The sequence below is a fragment of the Eumetopias jubatus genome, unplaced genomic scaffold (genome assembly GCF_037043125.1).
Source record: "Eumetopias jubatus isolate StellerSeaLion01/CBP00866 unplaced genomic scaffold, mEumJub1_p1.0 scaffold_8, whole genome shotgun sequence".
NCBI lineage: Eukaryota > Metazoa > Chordata > Mammalia > Carnivora > Otariidae > Eumetopias > Eumetopias jubatus.
Genome location: NW_028274814.1, coordinates 108,304,910 through 108,323,822, shown reverse-complemented (window position 1 = coordinate 108,323,822; position 18,913 = coordinate 108,304,910). Strand labels below are relative to the sequence as shown.

Below are 18,913 nucleotides of genomic sequence, written 5' to 3'. Positions count from 1 at the left end.
ATTAAATAATGTTTAACACAACCTTAAGTTAAGGTTTGTTCCCTTCCATTATATACCGAACTAAATTACTCACTAATTAAATAATCTGATTCATCTACTCATTTATTAATTCAACGAGTATCTATTGATTAGCTACTGTGTGCTACACTCTGGGATTATAATGATACACAAGACCTACTCTCTCCACTAATAGACCTCAGAGTCTACATGGGAAGAAAAGACAAGTAAAGAGAAAATAGAAGGGCAACAAATTGAGGTTAGGCAAAGGCTTCCAAGGTGAGAACTCAACGAGGAGGAGTCGACATTATCCTGGGAAACAAGAGGGACAGGCAGAGGTGAAGGAAAGCTTTCCAGCAAGGAGAACAAGGTGTGTTAAGACTGGAAACAAAGTAAATATTTTACTTTCTGAAAACTGCAAGAAGTTTAGTAAGGTGGCTATTGGCATGTTATTCAAATGCCTTCTTGGTCTCAGCTGCCTAGTGCAGATGGAAAAGACAGGCCCAATTTCAAGATATCTTCAACATGTCCTTATATTCGGGAGGGTGGAGGGGAATGCTATATTGACAACTGGTATCAGAAGAAAAATGTGCAAATAAATGACATGAGTAGGCAGAATTATTTAAAGTTGTTACTGTGGTGACTATTTATAGTAAAAGTTGTGGTTATCTTTTCAGAAACACCAATATCCAGGGAGAAAAAGAATGTTAAGAAAAAACAAAATGTTAATTTTTAAATACTTTCTTAATCTCATTAATGGAGCCTTCTTGGTAAGATTCTTTATAATTATCTCGTAAAGAAAATGTAATGCGTTTTTATTAGCGAATATAAGCACTGACTGTCTTTTCTGTAGGTTCTCGGACTTTTACTCATGGGATTTGGTGCATGGCTCTTATTAGATAGAAATATTTTTTTCACAGCTTTGGGTATGTATCTGTTTTTCTTTTGCTCTCTTGAGTGAAGCCAGGCATTCCATTCTAAATAACTGCATACATAATATATTCAGCAGGTGGCAGTATTTCTCCAAAATTCATTAAGTATTGTCCAAGAATGGAAGATTGTGCTTTGTTCTAATACACTCCGGATGAAAAGATAGTGGAGACCAATGTAGTGCTCAAGTTAAATCATTTCTTTTAAAACTCAATTACTCTCACCATTACATGTTACAAATAAAATATATTATCCAAATATAAATGAAATAGTTGAATGCGTTTAACTAAATTTAAAAACCCTTCGTTTTACCATTTTGTGGTATGCTGTGGTCACTATGGACTGAAGTTTAATAGACTAAGTGTTATTTTTGTATACATATCCTTGGTGGTTGGGAAGGAAGCCATATTTCAAGTGCTCAATAGCCGTAAGTGGCTATTGGGTATTGGCTATCTTACTAGGCAGTGCAGATTTAGATTCTTTCCACTACTCAATAGACTCTATTAGACAGCACTGTTACCATTAAATATATGACAAAAAGCATGCATACTGTAGAACAAACATTTCTTAGTGGACTTCAAGTAAGAAAAAACATGTTTGTAGGAAAACAAAAGCTAAATAAAAAGATTTAATAGGTAATAAAGTGCTACAAAGTATTGAATAATTTAGTTAAACTTCAGCTACACCTAAGTGCCTGGTATCTTTATTCTCTTCTGTTTATATACTTTGCTTATGGCAAAGTATTTGTGATGTCTGAGGGCATTAGTGGTTTGCTGAGAGTACACGGGTGTGTGGTGATCTTATGACAGCCTTTCCTCTTTCCTTTCCTTCCGTAGAAGAATGGCAATGGTAGCTTCCACTTCTTTAGTGTTGGTTATGTGCCAGGCATTGGGCTAAGCACTTCCCATACAGGATCTACTTTAATAATGTAGTAGTTAAGGTAGAGCAAAAGTCTTTTCTTTTTTCTCCCCCTCCATTGTGGAATTGAAAGATAATTCTCACTAACCTTAACGTACTTGCCTGTGCAAAAATATATATCCTAAACAGATAGTCAGAAACTTATCCTTTAAGTTCTGTTTCTTTTTAAAAAAATTATGTATTTAAACATTTAGTGAAATTTAAGACATGGAACTGAAAATAACCAGTTTGTGGCAAGAAACTGGTTGGTTCCTCCTCTCTCTTTCATGTGCAACTTCCAACGAACTTACCTCTTCTTAAAAATGATTCTGCCTTCCTCTCCATTTGTAATAACACCAGGCCACCCAGGAGCCCCATCTTCCTTCCCTCTGCCCCAGTAATAACCTCCAACAGCCTTGTGTTCTGATCTCCTTTTTCAGCCATCTTCCAAATGCCACTGAAATAATTTAAGATGAAAATCTACCCCTAGAACACGAAAAGCTTTTTTCTGGTTCCCCACTGCAATTATTTATTCATAGGACAAATATTTATAGAGTCTGTTCTACATGTTAGTCACAATCCCGTGAGCTGAGGAAACTGTACTGTACAAGAAAGATATATTTTGTCCTCGCGGAGCTTAACTCCAATGAGGAAGACTGGATAAGAGCCTACAAAGTGTGCATAATTTGGGCCTTGCAAACCGGCCCAGTTTCACCTGCTTCAAACCCTAAGTGCCAGCAAAGCTGAATATCCAACACATACTCTGCTGTCTGTGTCGCAGAATGCCTCTGTCATTCCAACCGAGATCTTTTCAGTCCTCATTAAAGCCCAAGCACAGTGTTGCCTTCGCCAGCAATCTTGCCTACCTACACTCTCCAGCCTCCTCCCCCTATGGGCTTAGGGGCTCCTGTACCCAGGGGTGTGCTGGTAAACGTTTAACAACTGGCTCTGGGATACAAAGTCTTGATTTACGGTATTTACTGATTTCTGTGGTTTAAAGACGTAATGACACAATGGCTGATTTCACAGTGCCAACATGAATTGGGTTGGCTTACGAATTTTGTGAAAATGTAACAGTTGGCGTTTATGAGCCAGAACAAGCTGGTTTCCAGGACACCACTGCCTGCACTGTTCTCCCATAAAACCTACAGCATATTTAATTTATTTCTTCTCCTTTTTTTTTTTTTTGACAAGTATTTGTGAGGCATTTAGTGTTCTACAGTCTGTGTCATAACACTAAACATTGAACAGTTAGTCTGTTGACTATATAAATATATATAGTCTCTACTAGAGAGCTCAGTCTAGATGAAGAGAGAATAAAATATAGTTTTAATGGGGTCATATTACCAATAAACTCAGACTTTCATATAAGAGAAACTTAACCCACACATGTTAGATACCCCTAAAATTTGTGTGAATAAATTCGTAAATGTTTGGATGTTCATTAAACATAGAAGAGTTCACCCCAAGGGGAAAAAAAAAATTCTCCTTTCATAAAAGACAATGAAGATAAGGTAAAAGAAAGAGATCTTTTGAAATTGAAGAAATTTTCTATCATGTCATTAATGGAAGAAAAGTTGTTGCCAAGACGAAGTAAGAGGGTGCCAGAATGAAGTTTAAAAAAGACAGAGAATCCTACTGGTTTGGCAGCCACTGCTTAGGGAAATCTTAGGTTACTGAATATATTATTAAACAGAATACAACATCACCTAATAATAATTTATTTTGTGGTTTCCACAGATGAAAATAATCACTTGATAGTAGATATTTTTCAAATTTTGATTGGAACTGGATCTGCTATTGTTCTTCTTTGTCTCTTGGGTTATTTGGGAATTCACAGTGAAATCAGATGGCTCCTACTTCTGGTATGTATTTCATCTTAATAGTCTGAACTAATTTGTATCTTTGATTTTGAGTGTCTGTGTCACACAAATGAGCAATAAGGATTATGTCATAACATTGTAGTATAGTGTGCCCTAGGGAATAAGGTACATGAAGCACTCCCTCTCAAGAAACTTCTAGGTAGCATGTTCTTGGTGAGTTTTCCATGGATTAAATCTGGATCTCTGCATATACACACTTAGATATTATTTTTCAGCAGAGTCAACAGGAATCCATCTCCTAGGGTAAACTACAATTAACCAAAATTAAGAATCTGAGGACAAAAATCCAAATAAACTATTAAAGTCAACAAGCAATGTGGCTTAGCAAGGAAAAGAAAACATATCCTATTCTCAACACATTTTCTCCCTGTGGGAATGCCATGTAGGAAGCTAACTTATAACTGAGATCACAATTTATTATTTAACAAAGAGAAGTAGAGCTGCTGAGAGGGCCAGACCCTGGCATCTGACTAGCACACTATGTCTCCCTAGCCATGTAACGTGAAAAGATAAATTATAATTAGGATTATAGACATGAACATGAGCCATTTACCATACATGTGGCAGGTCTGGATCACAATCCACAGACTCGGATGAAAGACAGCTTTTTAACATTTTCTTTAAATCAAATCAGTTTTAATTCACAGGCACTCTCTTGTCCAACAAATATGAAATTCAACTGCAGACATTGTGTCTCTTACCAGGAAGAATGCGGAAGGACTTAGCTTTTATGTAACACTGAAAGTCTGGGTGGTCACTCTGGGCACTGGTTATCAGTCTGCGCTGGTCACCATGAAAACGCACTTTCCCAGCTCACATGATCCCTTCCGGTCTACTCATTCTGCTGTTTGAATGGCCTAGGGTGGCAAAGGCAAAGCTGCTCTTATGCGGTATATCATCCAGGATATCATACAGTATATCAGTGAAACCTTTTGGGAAGGACTGATAGATAGCCACGACCTCAGCTCCTTCTCCGCAGTATCCTTCCCCTGAAACATTCACCCTCCCATTGACACAGCAATTAAAGGACTGACGCCTGACACAGGGATCAGTTGCTATCCAATAATTGGTACCTCTTATTATTTGAATATTTCTCCTGGCAGAGGCTTTTTGGGCAAAGCTAGAAACCATACTTCCTTTTCCCTCTGGGGTCTTACCACTCACCAGGGGAATGCCGGGAAGCCCAAGGCGTGATTCTGTTGCTCTGGGAATGCCCAGGGCTCCACAGTCAGGCTCAGACTCTTTCTAGTCTAAAACGAGATCTCACTCTCTCTTCTCAAGTCCCACCTTTCTCTTCTTGCAGGACATTGAGCATAATTTTCTCATTGGGTTTCTAATTTTGGATCTGGAAACCAGGACAGAAATGGCTTACAGGAACATTGTGATTTTCTCCTTACCATACATTTCCATTTAGGCAAAGAAGGCACAGAGCCTGATACTAGTATAAGATGGGGGGTCGGTAAGGAAAGGGGAAACTAGAGGGAGAAAACCAGACATCTTCTAAGTTTCTGCCTTATGGGATTCAAGTATTAATGGGCTGTGACCGAGAAGCCTGACAAACCCCTTCATAAGGAATGTGCATAATACTAGGTCCTGAAACCGAGACACCACACTCTTGTCTGGATGCTCCAAGGAAGGGAACTGCTAATTTTTGCCATCAGGCCACTTTCCCTATTCTCCTCTGAATTTACCAATACTTTTCTGATGGATACATTTTTCCTTTAACGATATTAATTCATGCAGTCAAGTTATGGGCAAATTTTATAGGCCTAAGCACTATTCTTTAGCTTAAAGGTGATTTTGCATACCCCAACTCCAGTTGAATAGATATTAGTTTCACAGTCTAACTCTTCGGGGCAGTTTTGTGTGTGTGGGGGGAGTTATTATTTTTTTTTAAGATTTTCTTTTTTTGACAGAGAAAGAGAAGGAGAGAGAGAGCATGAACATGAGGGCAGGCAGAGGGAGAGGGAGAAGCAGGCTCCCCACTGATCAGGGAGCCTTTTGACTAAGCTAGTATTTAACTCTGTTAAGTGTCTGCCAGCTCAATCCCATCACCCAGGACTCTGAGATCATGACCTGAGCTGAAGGCAGACACTTAACTGACGGAGCCACCCATGTGCCCCCTCGGAACAGTTTTACTTCCCTTTTTTAAAAGTTTTTGGGCAGTATCTCACAGTACTCTGTAAGTGCTGGTAACACATAAATACACTGAATTTTTCTTATTATGATAGACATCTACATTAAAAGGGAATCTTCAAAGGTAAAAATCATGACTCAACATTTGTGTCAATGACCATGTGTCAGAAACTTTATTTAAATAATTAATCAGGGGTGCCTGGGTGGCTCAGTCGGTTAAGCATCTGCCTTCTGCTCAGGTCATGATCCCAGAGTCCTGGGATTGAGTCCCTGCTCAGCGGGGAGCCTGCTTTTCCCTCTCCCTCTGCCTGCCGCTCTGCCTACTTGTGCTCTCTCTCTCTCTCTGTGTGTCAAATAAATAAATAAATAAATCTTTGAATAAATAAATAAATAAATAAATACTCAGTAAGGGAACTGTAAGAAGTAACAACTGGTTGGAGGAGAATTAGATTTGTGGAGATTTATATTCTCTATAGACTGTATTCATTTGCCTTTCCATTAATAGGAATCATTTTGCATTGCTATGGACAGGAAACTTTTGTATTATTATCAGAATTCTGTACAGGGTTGAATACTAGTTTAGTCAAAGGTAATATTGCATACCCTCATAAGGTCAGAAACCTGGGAAAGTCCATTAGACCACAACAAGCTTGCCATTAAAAAGAAACCCAATAATATTTTTTTATTGTTTTACACAATTTTTCCTGCCTCTACCAATGTCTTACTAGTGAAGGTTAAGTGAGATAACGTATATAGAAGTATTAGAAATCTAAACTTCTAGGGCACCTGGGTGGCTCATTTGGTTAAGCGACTGCCTTCGGCTCAGGTCATGATCCTGGAGTCCTGGGATCGCGTTCCACATCGGTCTCCCTGCTCAGCAGGGAGTCTGCTTCTCCCTCTGACCTTCTTCCCTCTCATGCTCTCTATCTCTCATTCTCTCTCTCTCAAATAAATAAATAAAATCTTTAAAATAAAAAAAGAAATCTAAACTTCTAAACAGTTCTAAAGACCATATTTTTGTCTCTGAAATGTTTGTCTCTGAAAATAGGAAATATAATTTATATCAATCAAACAAATTTTAACTGTTTTAAAGTACTAATGTTTAAAATATGTGAAATTAAGAATACTAACAGTAAGTCATTCTTATATTTTAGTAAAATATTCAGACTGCTAATTTTTAAAAATCATTATGAATTCTAAATAATGTGTATTATTGTGTGCTCCTGTGATGAAGAAAATTGCAGTGGCTGTAAGTTTAAAAAATATAGTTACGTAAGTGTGAAAATGATTTCACTTGGCTTTGGATAGAAGTATTTCAATTTTCAAAGCAAGAGTTTAAATGTACCTACAGACTTAATTTTACTATAGCAGATGCTTTTGTATTTTCTGGGGGTTTGTTATTGTTGTTACTTTGCACCTGATGGGTTTGTGTAGTAGGTCACAGTTCAGTGAGTTTTCTAGTGTTAGTGGACTGGTGTGTTAAGTGGAGGTTCCAGATAAGTGAGTTACTCTCTATGACAGTTTTGGATCTGAATGAAGGAAAATCATCAACAACTTTGTAGACCAAGTGTTCTATAGCGTGCTCACTGAACACGATCACTTCTTTCTTAACTCTTATCCAAATGCTCAGTGAATTTTTTTCTTTGCCTTTTTGTTTGAATAACTTCACTCATGTATATGAGGGCAGGGAACCATCAATACCTCTGTGTATTTTAAGACTGTGTATTTCCTATGATATGCATTTTCCCATCACTGAAGTATCTAAGATACATATTAGAAACATAGTCACCATCTCTGTTTTTCTTTTGTTTCAGTACACAGCACTGTTAATGTGGGCCTTTGGTGTTCAGGTTGTATTTTCAATATTCATCTTCATAAGAAAAAAGGAGGTATGGAAAGATCATCCTTTTATTTGAAATCTAAAGAAAATTGAATATCTAAAATTATTGAGACCTATGAGCCTATATTAAGAGCAAAAGATAAATGGCTTTGGAGGGGGGCAGGAAGATTCATTGGAAGTACTATAGAAGTCTATAAGGAAAGGGCCAGGTGTTAGATCAGAAAGGTGGGCTAGGGAAATTTGTCTTCAACTCAGCAGAAGATTGAGAAAAATGTAAATGTAAATAACAAAGAACATGGGGGAAGAGGAGATGATACTAAGAGTAGGGAATCCAAAATTGGCCCCCCAGTCAACTGTGACTACCATGACTGACCCAATTCTATTTTTCTATATAGACTGACTATATTCTATTTTTTGGAAAGAAATACCTTTAGACTTGTACAAATTTGAAATTTGTGATTTTATTTAAATGAGATGAACTGAGGGTGCCTGGTGCCTGGGTGGCTCAGTGGTTAAGCATCCAACTCTTGGCTTCAGCTCAGGTCATGATCATGGGTTGTTAGATCAAGCCTCACATTAGGCTTCCCACTGAGTGGGAGTCTATTTAAAGATTCTCTCCTGGGCCCCTGAATGGCTCAGTTGGTTAAGCTACTGCCTTCGGCTCAGGTCATGGTCCTGGAGTGCCGGGATCGAGTCCTGCATTGGGCTCCCTGCTCAGCGGGGAATCTTCTTCTCCCTTTGACCCTCCCCCTCTCATGCTCTCTCTCTCTCAAATAAATAAATAAAATCTTTTTAAAAAAATAAAGATTCTCTCCCTCTGCCCCTCCCTGCCCACCCCCTCAAATAAATAAAAATAATCTGTAAAATAACAAAAAATTAATAAGTAAATGAGATGAACTGAATAATTCATGTATTTTGCACAGGTATGACTGTGAGTGATATAATTAATCACAGGATTTATATTTATCAAATTCAGTTAAAAAATACATAATAAATTATCTGAAAAAAACTTTTGGAAACAAAACTTAACTATTGAGATCAATGATTACTTTCAATTTTTAAAGAAATTAATTGTTTCAGTGCAGTCGCGTTCTATCTTTGTGTCATGGGAGATTGTCCTGCAAGAAAAAAGCATGAACTTGAAATCGTACAGATCTGCAGATGGCTAGCGCTCAACAAGCTACTTCAGAGCCCTGAGCCCGTGTCTTCATCTGTACAGTATGGTTCATTCCTACCTCCCTTAGAGAGTGACCATGAACTGACAACTTGAAAAGTTTCTGTAATGGAGTAGCTACTTAAGAGCTCTCTTCCTTTCCTTAATTAATTTCCAAAGGAGCCCCTGATTTATTCCTGTGCTTCCTAGCCTTCAAATTCTCTCTAGATGTAGAATCCTAAGCAACAACCAAACCCCAATAAAATCTTTCCTACATAACACCACTGACCTCCTACTTCATTTGCTCTCCTGTGCTGCGCATGTATCCTGGATATCTAACCACCCAGGACTTCTTGTTAATGACCTGACATTTAGTGTTAAAATTTCTTCTTGTGTGTGTGTGTGCAGCATGTGAGTTCTGTAAAGCTGTTTTTGTGGCAAAGCACTACATCCTAGCTGACTTTGGGGTCTGGTGATACAACTTGAATATAACACTTCAGGATCCTTAGCACATAAATTTAGTTTATCAGTGTTGTCCATACTTACTTAAGTGTTATTCACATACTCATCTCTACTTAAGAATCAGAATGACCATTTGAGAATAATTACCACGTGCCAGAAACTATGATAACCACTTTATAGACAATATAGTTTTGTCACAACAACCCCCAGAGTTGCATTGTTAGTCCTACTTTCTAGAACAGGAAACTCAGGCTTTGAGAGGAGAAATACTTGTTAAAATATATCATGGCCAAATGATAGAGCCTGGACTCAAACACTTATTAACTGAATCTAGAGCTAACAGCTTTGTTTACATAGATTTTTCTTCTACATTCGTATTAGATTAAGCTCTTAGGAGCCTTTAATCTTTCATGCCACTTACAGCACCCAACAGCATTGGAGGTTCTCTAGGGCTTCAATGGATGTTTGTCAAAATAAATATGTGTGAGGGAATTTTATTTATATAGTAACCACAGAGATTATAGACGGTACTCTTATGTACTAAGATGTGATTTATATGCACTCTGGATCTCCCAAATGATGCTTTAGAGGATAAATAAGGACATAAGTCTGCCCCTTCCCCACAACAATATAAAATGGAAAAACATTTTCTATTCTAAATAAAAATTAACTTAGAGAATAAGCTCAATAAATAACTTAGAGATCTAAGTAACACTTTACGTTATTCTAATCCTAAATGCATTAAAGCATAGGTATATAAGTAACTGTGTAAGAGTTTAACTTGTACACATGGTTTAATTGTTGTAGAATTCCCACCAGGAATTTCCTTTTCATTATTCAAAGGCAGCATATTATAATGACAAATCAATAGACTAGAATTCAAATGAACTATATTTAGAAGTCTCAGCTCCTCATCATGATTCATGTAAACAAAGCAAATAACTAAATTCTCTGAGTATTTATCTCCTTGTTTATAAAATGGGAATACTATCCATTCTTTCTACCTTTTACCTTAGCTATGAAAGTCATATAAACTTTTAAATATTTAAGTAAGTTACTATTAAAATTTACCTCTGCAATGTCTAGATTTTGAAATAGTAGTTTCCCCCCAAATTTTCAAATCTGATTGTTTTTTGCTATAGTATTTTGAAAGGATGATTTTTTTCAATTAAAAATCATAATTCTTGTATAAGTATACAGTAGGAACAGGTCAATGATTTTATTTAACATGTTGATTAATGTGGGAACTGGTAAGAAATGAAAACCAGTTCAAAGGAGAGTACAAAGAAAAGACAGTTATAAAGGCCATTTCTTTTTTTTTTTTTAAGATTTTATTTACTTTTATCAGAGAGAGAGAGACAGAGAGAGAGAGAGCATAGCAGGGGGAGTGGCAGACAGAGGGAGACGCAGGCTCCCAGCTAAGCAAGGAGCCCAATGCAGGCAGGACTCCATCCCAGGACTCTGGGATCATGACTTGAGCCGAAGGCAGCCGCTTAACCAACTGAGCCACTCAGGCGCCCCTAAAGGCCATTTCTTAATATATACAAAACATGGTTCATAGGGGAGATACCAGTTGCACCCCACTAGGAAAAATTCATTTGTAACTTCTCTGACAAAGAATCAATTGTCTAACTATAGCTTCCTACAACTTATTCTAAAGTTGTAAAGTAAGTTAAAAACTGAGAAAGGTACAGACCCCCATAGAATAAGAAGACCCTGAAGTTATGCTAAAACAAGCCTAATTACCATTGAAATACTCAGTAATCTTTTTTGGTCCATTTCAAGGTTTTTTACAATTTTTTTCTGAGGGTACAAGAAGAAAAGCAGAATCCTTAGACATTCAGGAGAATAACACAAAACTTTCTCCCTAATCATAAAATAAGTCTCATATATTCCTCCTATAGATTACAATACAAAAAACCAAATGCCTCAGCACTCACTGAGATTGCTAAAAATAGTTATAAAGAAGAAAAAGAAAACACTTAGGAATAAGCAGAAAAGAACAAACTGACTAGAACACTCTTTTATTAGGAACCATAAGGAAAGTTTCTCACGGATTTTGACCTTTCTTCTTTCCAAGTTTTTATTTAAATTCCAGTTAGTTTAGGGGTGCCTGGGTGGCTCAGTCGTTAAACATCTGCCTTCGGCTCGGGTCATGATCCCAGAGTCCCAGGATCGAGCCCCGCATTGGACTTCCTACTCAGCCAGAAGCCTGCTTCTCCCTCTCCCACTCCCGCTGCTTGTGTTCCCTCTCTAGCTGTCTCTCTCTCTGTGTCAAATAAATAAAATCTTTAAAAATAAATAAATAAATAGATAGATAGATAAATAAATTCCAGTTAGTTTATATACAGTATAATATTAGTTTCAGGTATAGACTTTAGTATTATATATACAATGGAATATTGCTCAGCCACAAAAAAGAATGAAATCTTGCCATTTGCAATGATGTGGAGGGCGCAAGAGAGTATCATGCTAAGTGAAATAAGTCAGAGAAGAACAAATACCATAAGATTTCAGATTTTGACTTTTGATGCAATTTTTAACAGGTTTACCAAGTATGGCATGATAAAATTGACTTAATCATCACTGAGTATGGATCTAAAGACATGCCTGAAGATATACCCAAATGGATTGTTCTGAATGCTTTACAGAAAACAGTAAGAAAAAATTAACATAAAACTAAAATATTAAATGTCAAATATGATCACCATAGGGTCGGGGAGGACAGGGAAGGGCAGGAGATAGGGGCAGAGGATTGAGGGGTTCTTGTATTTCTCCCCACCAAAACCGGGTTCATAGCACTATTCCCACTTATATATCTTGAGTTTTATCTTCCTTTTGTAACTTATATCTCCTATTCTTGGTTGATTGATGTGCATTTTAACCCGGTGTCACCTGTAGAAGTGTTGGTGGTCTTCTGCCCTACTGCTCCTATGGGAGCACAGTCCTTGCTAGCAGCAGAGAAGCGTGGTGGTTACCATGTGAGCCAGAATGTCAGGTTTGCCACATAGCTTTTTGACCCTGGACAAGGAACCCTATTAATTTCAAGTTCCATATTAGTAAAATGGACAGAATAATCCTTGCCTCTGATTGGCAGGGATCAACGAAGTCGTATATAGAATGTATAGGAAGCCTTGGATCTGGAACATAGTAAGCAACTAATACTTGTTAGCTAACAATATTAGGCTTATTATTTTACAGTTCAAATATAGCTAGGCAGGGTACAGGAATGGATATTGTCTCCCAGATAGTTTACAGGAATAGATCAGCAGCTGGAAGATCGTAAATGCTTGATAAAGAAAATAGCAAGCAATGACATAGCACCAGACCTTTTTGTAAATGCTTTGCATGTATTAACTCATTTAATCCTTCCAACCCAATAAAGTAAGAACTATTATCCTCATTTTATAGATAGTACCTTACCCAGGGACACACAGCTAATTAAGTGGCAGAGCCAAGATTCAATTCCAGAAAATGTAGCACTAGATGTTGTACTCTTAACTACTATACTAGGTGCCCCAATTAAAAATAGTTATTATTTTTGGTGTATATATTAACAGCAAGGCATTTTAGGAGAATTGAAATATAATTATAAATGCTTTTACTCGTCTTTTTATTTCTCTGATATATATGTGTGACATGTACATGTACTGGACTGATGGCAGAGAATCAAACCCTCCTATGGACATAAACTGATAAACAGGAAAACAGTTCTATGTATAACATCACTATTATTAATGAGAATCAAGCTTATAGTTCCTGTCATGAGTGTAGTTGAGATAGTACATATAGGTTCGATCAAACTCATTTTCAGTACCCAAACTCTAAAGCATTATTTTAGTCATTCATTTCCAAGATTGTTGGTACATATTGTGTCATAGGCAGGACTGATGTGATAACTTTCAATAACAAGATTAGAAAATAATGAAATAGTCACTCTAACTTTGTCTCATATTCTTGGTGACAAATATATAAGCTGATTCTTTCACATCCTTTCAATTCAACTTTATAGGATTGTAAATGAGATATTTCTTAAATGTTTTATCATTTCTATGGCTATTTGCCTTATCATCTCTTTTGGTTATCTGTGGCCATTTTTCACACAATACAAAATTGGAAGTTAAAATCTTACATTAATCCTAAGAGAATAAAAAGAACCCAGAATTTCTTTATGTATATTAAATACATATGGCAGCATTTTGGGGATAAATATAAAGAGAACTGCTATAGTGAGGAGGAAGATATGGCTACGCTTATTCTCTCTTCTGTGTTCTGGTCCAAATGTAGTTTGTAGCTTCAGTAAATCAGATATACCTTCCATCCTGGGTTCCTTTATGCTAAGTTCAGATCTAACAATTTCATCCAAACATAGCCCACTTATATTTAAAGGTATTTAGCTCTGGTTAACATCAACAATAGTAGCAAAAAAGTAATGGATTAAACCAACAAAACTGTGCTTATATTTGTAATTCACTACATTCCAGTGGAGAATAATGAATTTTTTTTCACAAAAACCACTTTATTGTGCATGGGAATCATAATTAACTGCATTTGAATATTTTATAGTAAAATTCATAGAATTTTTTTTCTAGTTGCAGTGTTGTGGCCAATACAATTACACAGATTGGATAAAGAATACAAATAAAGAAAATTCAGAACAGGTGCCATGTTCTTGTACAAATTCTACATTAAGGAAGTGGTTTTGTGATGAGCCCCTGAATGCAACTTACCTGGAGGTAAAGATAAGGCTCTCCAAGTGTTTACAGTGCCTTTTTTGTTTTTTCAAGTCAATTTAGAATTCTGAGCAAAATTTTATATAAAAACAATGTTATTTACAGTGATTAGTTTCTTAAGTTACTTTATGAAACTGAACTCATAATTAAATGAATAGCTATTATTTCAGGTATATAGTAAATAAATTAAATAAACTTTCTGGAATTATGTCATGTAAGTGCTCCTAGAACTTGGGATACCATCAACCTTTCTCTCTAGCCCTCCTTCCCGAATCCCTGCAGAGAGAGGAGGCACTTTTGGTAAATCTCTGGTGTATGGGATTGGTAAGGGAGCTGCAGTACCAGAAGTAAAGGGGTATGAGGATTGGCAAAAACTGAAGGGCGGGGAGCCCAGCAATGACAAAAGCAGTGTTCAGGTAAATGTAGCAGAATCAAGAGTAGGGGTTCATCGGCTGCTTACAGGTATGGAATACTGATAAAGGAGATTTTCATCCCGAGAACTTCTAATATTATGTACAGTTTATAGGCTGATGTTATTCTAATTATAAGATGCATTTTTCAATTACATAATTCATTCATAGATAAATAGAGCCTTATGATTTTTTAGAAATTTCTCCTATTTGGGAAATAATCATTTTAGGTTGAAGTATATATACTTCATATATATATATACACTTCACTTATATACCTTGCTGAATTACAGTAATCTGCAGAAAATTAGATCACTCTCTAAATTTAATAAATTTTTTATTTTAGGGCACCTAGCTGGTTCAGTCAGTGGAGTTTGCAACTCTTGATCTCAAGGTTGTATGTTCGAGCCCCATATTGGGTGTAGAGATTACTTAAAGATAAAATCTTTAAAAAAATTTTCTGAGTTCAATTACGTGACAACGTCTTAGCAACCTTAAAAGTAGTAACTGAGATGTCCTGCTATCATATGAAGTTGTCTGGACTAAAAAAAGTCTATTCTCCAGTTACACATTGACTTACATTTTAGACTTTGGTAAATTACTATCTCTATGTTTCTTCCTCTTTGTAATAGAATTATATATAAGACCACTTCCATCTCCAACTCAATCTAAATAACTTTTTTTCCTTAGACCTGTGAAAATAAAATCAACACATGGTATAGTACTAATGCTTTAACATTAATTGGAATTAACTTTGGACTTTTAACTTCAGAGGTAAGCTTTTGTTCATATGTTTAAAGGCAAAAAATATTAAGCAGAAACCATACATTACAAACAGCAGAACAACCAACTGGAGTCCTAATCAGACAAATTAATACAATAGGAGTCAGGATCTTGAGATTATCAGCATCCAGGAGAGATAAAGATCCTAACTGGAGGTGATATCCCTAAATCAGCCAAGTGGGATGACCAGTTAATAAATGGTCATCCTGGAAGGTAGTGATTTCATTGCTTTGTGAGATAGATAAAAAAAACTTCATATCTCAGCAGCAAGAGCCCATGTTGGGCAGTCTTCATGTTGGCAAATTTTGGAAGTCTAGACCGATGTTTGACATTAGTAAATCTGTTCACTAATATACTCATTCATTCATTCATTCATTCATTCAGTAAATTTGGAGGGGGGAGAACATCTACTGTGTCAGGTACTGTGCTAGCTGTTAGAGATACAATGGGAAGTAAAACAGACACATTCCGTGACCTACAGGGTGACAGCTGTAGAATTGAGATTCAGAAGCAGAACTTCATGCTCCAGTCTCAGTGAAGACTGATCAAAGCAGGGGAAGGCTATGGATTTGAAGAAACTGTGAGAGTGAATACATTATTACAGTATAGACTGTAACATTGCAAAATGAATATATAATGCATGTTTTGGTCAGAACAAGATACAGCATTTAATTTTATGTTGAATCACAAAGGCATTGACGTAAGGTTCCATAAATTCTCTTCAACTGGTAACAGTTTTAGTCTCAGAATGGTGATTAAAACATTCTTATAAGCATGAATACCGTTCTTTTGAAATGTGTATCCTCCATTGTGTTCATGCTGAGGTATTTAAGACAAGACTGAATGGGAGACGGTACCTGTGGTCCATTTGATCATCTGCCCGTTGCACACCACCTTTAATGATTCTATCACAAAAAGAAGCAGTTTTGTAGGACTGATGACACAGAGAGATGATAAACAAAAACCAGATCAGCCGTTCAAGACATCTAGCCCAATGATAGCCCATGTAATTAAAATTGAACCGTCTATTAGTTAGTCCCTCCATAAATGAGCTTGTTGACAGCTGGGTTGCTCTAGAAGACTCACTTTGCACACTTCTTATTTGCAAATCATTCTTATTGATTACATTTTGATCTCTTATCATTCCCTTTTCTTCCAGGTTTTGCAAATCTTCTTAACTGTTTCTTTCTTCAGACACGTCAATAACAGAATATATGCAGGGGTGTGATCTTTGGATTTTAATTTGCCCAGAAGAAACCGGCTAATTCTCAAAATAATCACATCATGTTCTTTTACTCCCCCCCACCAAAAAAAGCTTTGAATTACATTAGTTAAATTTAGGACTTATTCAAGTCATTGGTTATATGTATCATAGAATTATTGAGTATTATAATAAATCACTCCATGAAATTCTTATTAATTTTGTTTTTCAAAATATCAAATTCTGCAGTTCAGAACTTTACCTTGAGTTATTTTCTGAATTCAGAGGATATCATCATATATACTGAATTCAAAATGTGATGAAGTATCGCCATGTTTTGAGTTTCTTTTGTAGAAAAAATACCTACATGATGTTCAGAAAACACTAATTAAGTAGGCAATTATAAGATGTACCTTACATTTGCAAATTTTAAGAAAACAACACTGATTTGTGGGAGATTTAAAAGAAAGATTGAAAATCATGACACTGACCTCTGTACTGAATTAATCATTTATTTCTGTCTTCTGATTAATGCTTAAAAGTGGATAATAAACTTAAAATTTTAGAGATTTGGGTATCCTTCAGTGGCAGTAATAAAATATTAAAATCACAATGAATTTTGAACTGTAATGAAAATGTCTTAAATGATCACTGAATTCCCATACTCAACTTGCTTCTCATTTTCTTCTCTCTTTTTCCTTAAATTTTGTTCAGTGCATACATATACAATTCTCTGAAGGAGATAAAATAACCTACCTGTTCTATTTTCCTAAAAAATGATTTTCTGAGAACAGAAAAAAAAATCCTTTGACAAATAAAAAGTGCTATATAAATGTGAGGCAATCATATCATTGTTCCTTATAGCAAAAAGACTGCCTTGACCTTGAGGAAAGGAAGAAAGGATAAATTAACTGAAGATCCTGTATTGCTCTCACTGCTATAGAAGGCTCACTGTAATTTACTAATTCAATCATATATCTTTTCATCCATCTGTTCAGTACACTGCAGATTTCAGAGACCTATGAACTTTTTAAAAGTCGGTGCAAAAGAAAATAGAATAACCATTTTCTCTAAAGCAGCCTGTAAATACACATACCTTCATTTCTTTAAGAACGATTATTTGGGGAATATTTTATACTTCATTTTTTAAATTTTTTAATTTTTTTCATTTTAATTCCAATATAATTAACATACATTGTTATATTAGTTTCAGGTGTACAATATAGTGATTCAATACTTCTGTACATTACTCAGTGCTCGCCAGGATAAGCATAGTCACTATCTGTCACTGAGCCCTCTTTGCAACTCCAAAGCCTCACTCAGCACTTGACTAGGTGGCCACCAAATGCCAATGAAATTTAAAAAGTCAGATTATTCAGTATGCTATCAGATAAAACTCATTTGCCCTCTTAGATTGTCTCACTCTGACTGTATTCAATGGTTTTGATTTCATTTGGCCATCATAAGTATAATCTGTCCAAACTTGTTTGGTAAACAGTAGCTGCTAGTTCAGTTAGTCACTGCCACCCACATCTCATTTCTCCAGGAACCTTCATAAGAGATGTTGGCAGAGCAAAAACTTCTCTAAAGGATTTCATTGAAACACATTTAATAGAATATTGCAACAGAAATACTGTCAGGCAGCCCTAAGTGTTTGTTTAACGTTTCCAACATCTGTGTAATATTTTTATACCTTTGTTTCCTTTTTCTGATCTTAGAGGAGTAGTTCTTCAGCATATGAGTCCCTGGCAAAAGGAAAACACAAAAATCTAATCTTTTCTTGGTCATGATATAAGGCTGAAAAAAAATAAAAATAAAAATAAATTTTTAAAAACTTATTTTACACCACCTGTTATTTATCATTGTTTAGCCTCTGTTAATTATTTATCTTCTGTATCCCTTTTTATTTTTGAAGTCACCCATTAGATGAAAGAGAATAATGGCATAATTCCAGTAAAGCTATAAATATTTATTGAGTAATAATGAATTTTAACCCTATACAAACGATAAAACCTGGGAGAGCAGAAGCTATTCCTTGACAAATTAAAATATAGAGATTAAGCATTTGCTAGTATTCAGCATATTTGGAACAGTAAAAGGAAGTATTTTTGTATGAGAGCCTTGTAATATGACAACAAAATGTATAATCATTTTTTTAAATATTAAAACTTATTACCCATTGTATTCAAGTACAGTAGACATTCTCCTGAATGTCTGAAAAGACTTATGGAATGAAATATACAGAATTGCTGAATTCCGTTCGTTAACAGTTGTAACCGTTCATTACAATAACAACAGCTATTTTATATCAGGGAAAGAGTATGAGAGATACTGGACAACAGCATGTCTGTAAGAATCTCTACAGTATTTTAAGAAAATCCAAAATTTGTTTAATATGTTTGTAAATAGCATTTAAATTATCCTATGTGGTGGAATTGGAAAGAAGATATTGCATGAAAAAAATCAGTCATTTTATGATTAATTTTCT

At 35.8% G+C, this 18,913-nt stretch overlaps 1 protein-coding gene across 1 annotated transcript; it reads left to right on the top strand.

The window, feature by feature from the left end:
• Positions 1-701: 701 nt before the first annotated feature.
• TSPAN19 (tetraspanin 19) lies at positions 702-16,452 on the top strand. The gene is made up of 8 exons (XM_028105398.1): positions 702-767; positions 851-923; positions 3,565-3,689; positions 7,658-7,732; positions 11,845-11,955; positions 13,891-14,034; positions 15,132-15,215; positions 16,384-16,452. Exons 1-8 carry the CDS (start codon positions 702-704, stop codon positions 16,450-16,452), a joined length of 747 nt encoding a protein of 248 aa, XP_027961199.1.
• The last annotated feature ends 2,461 nt before the right edge of the window (positions 16,453-18,913 follow it).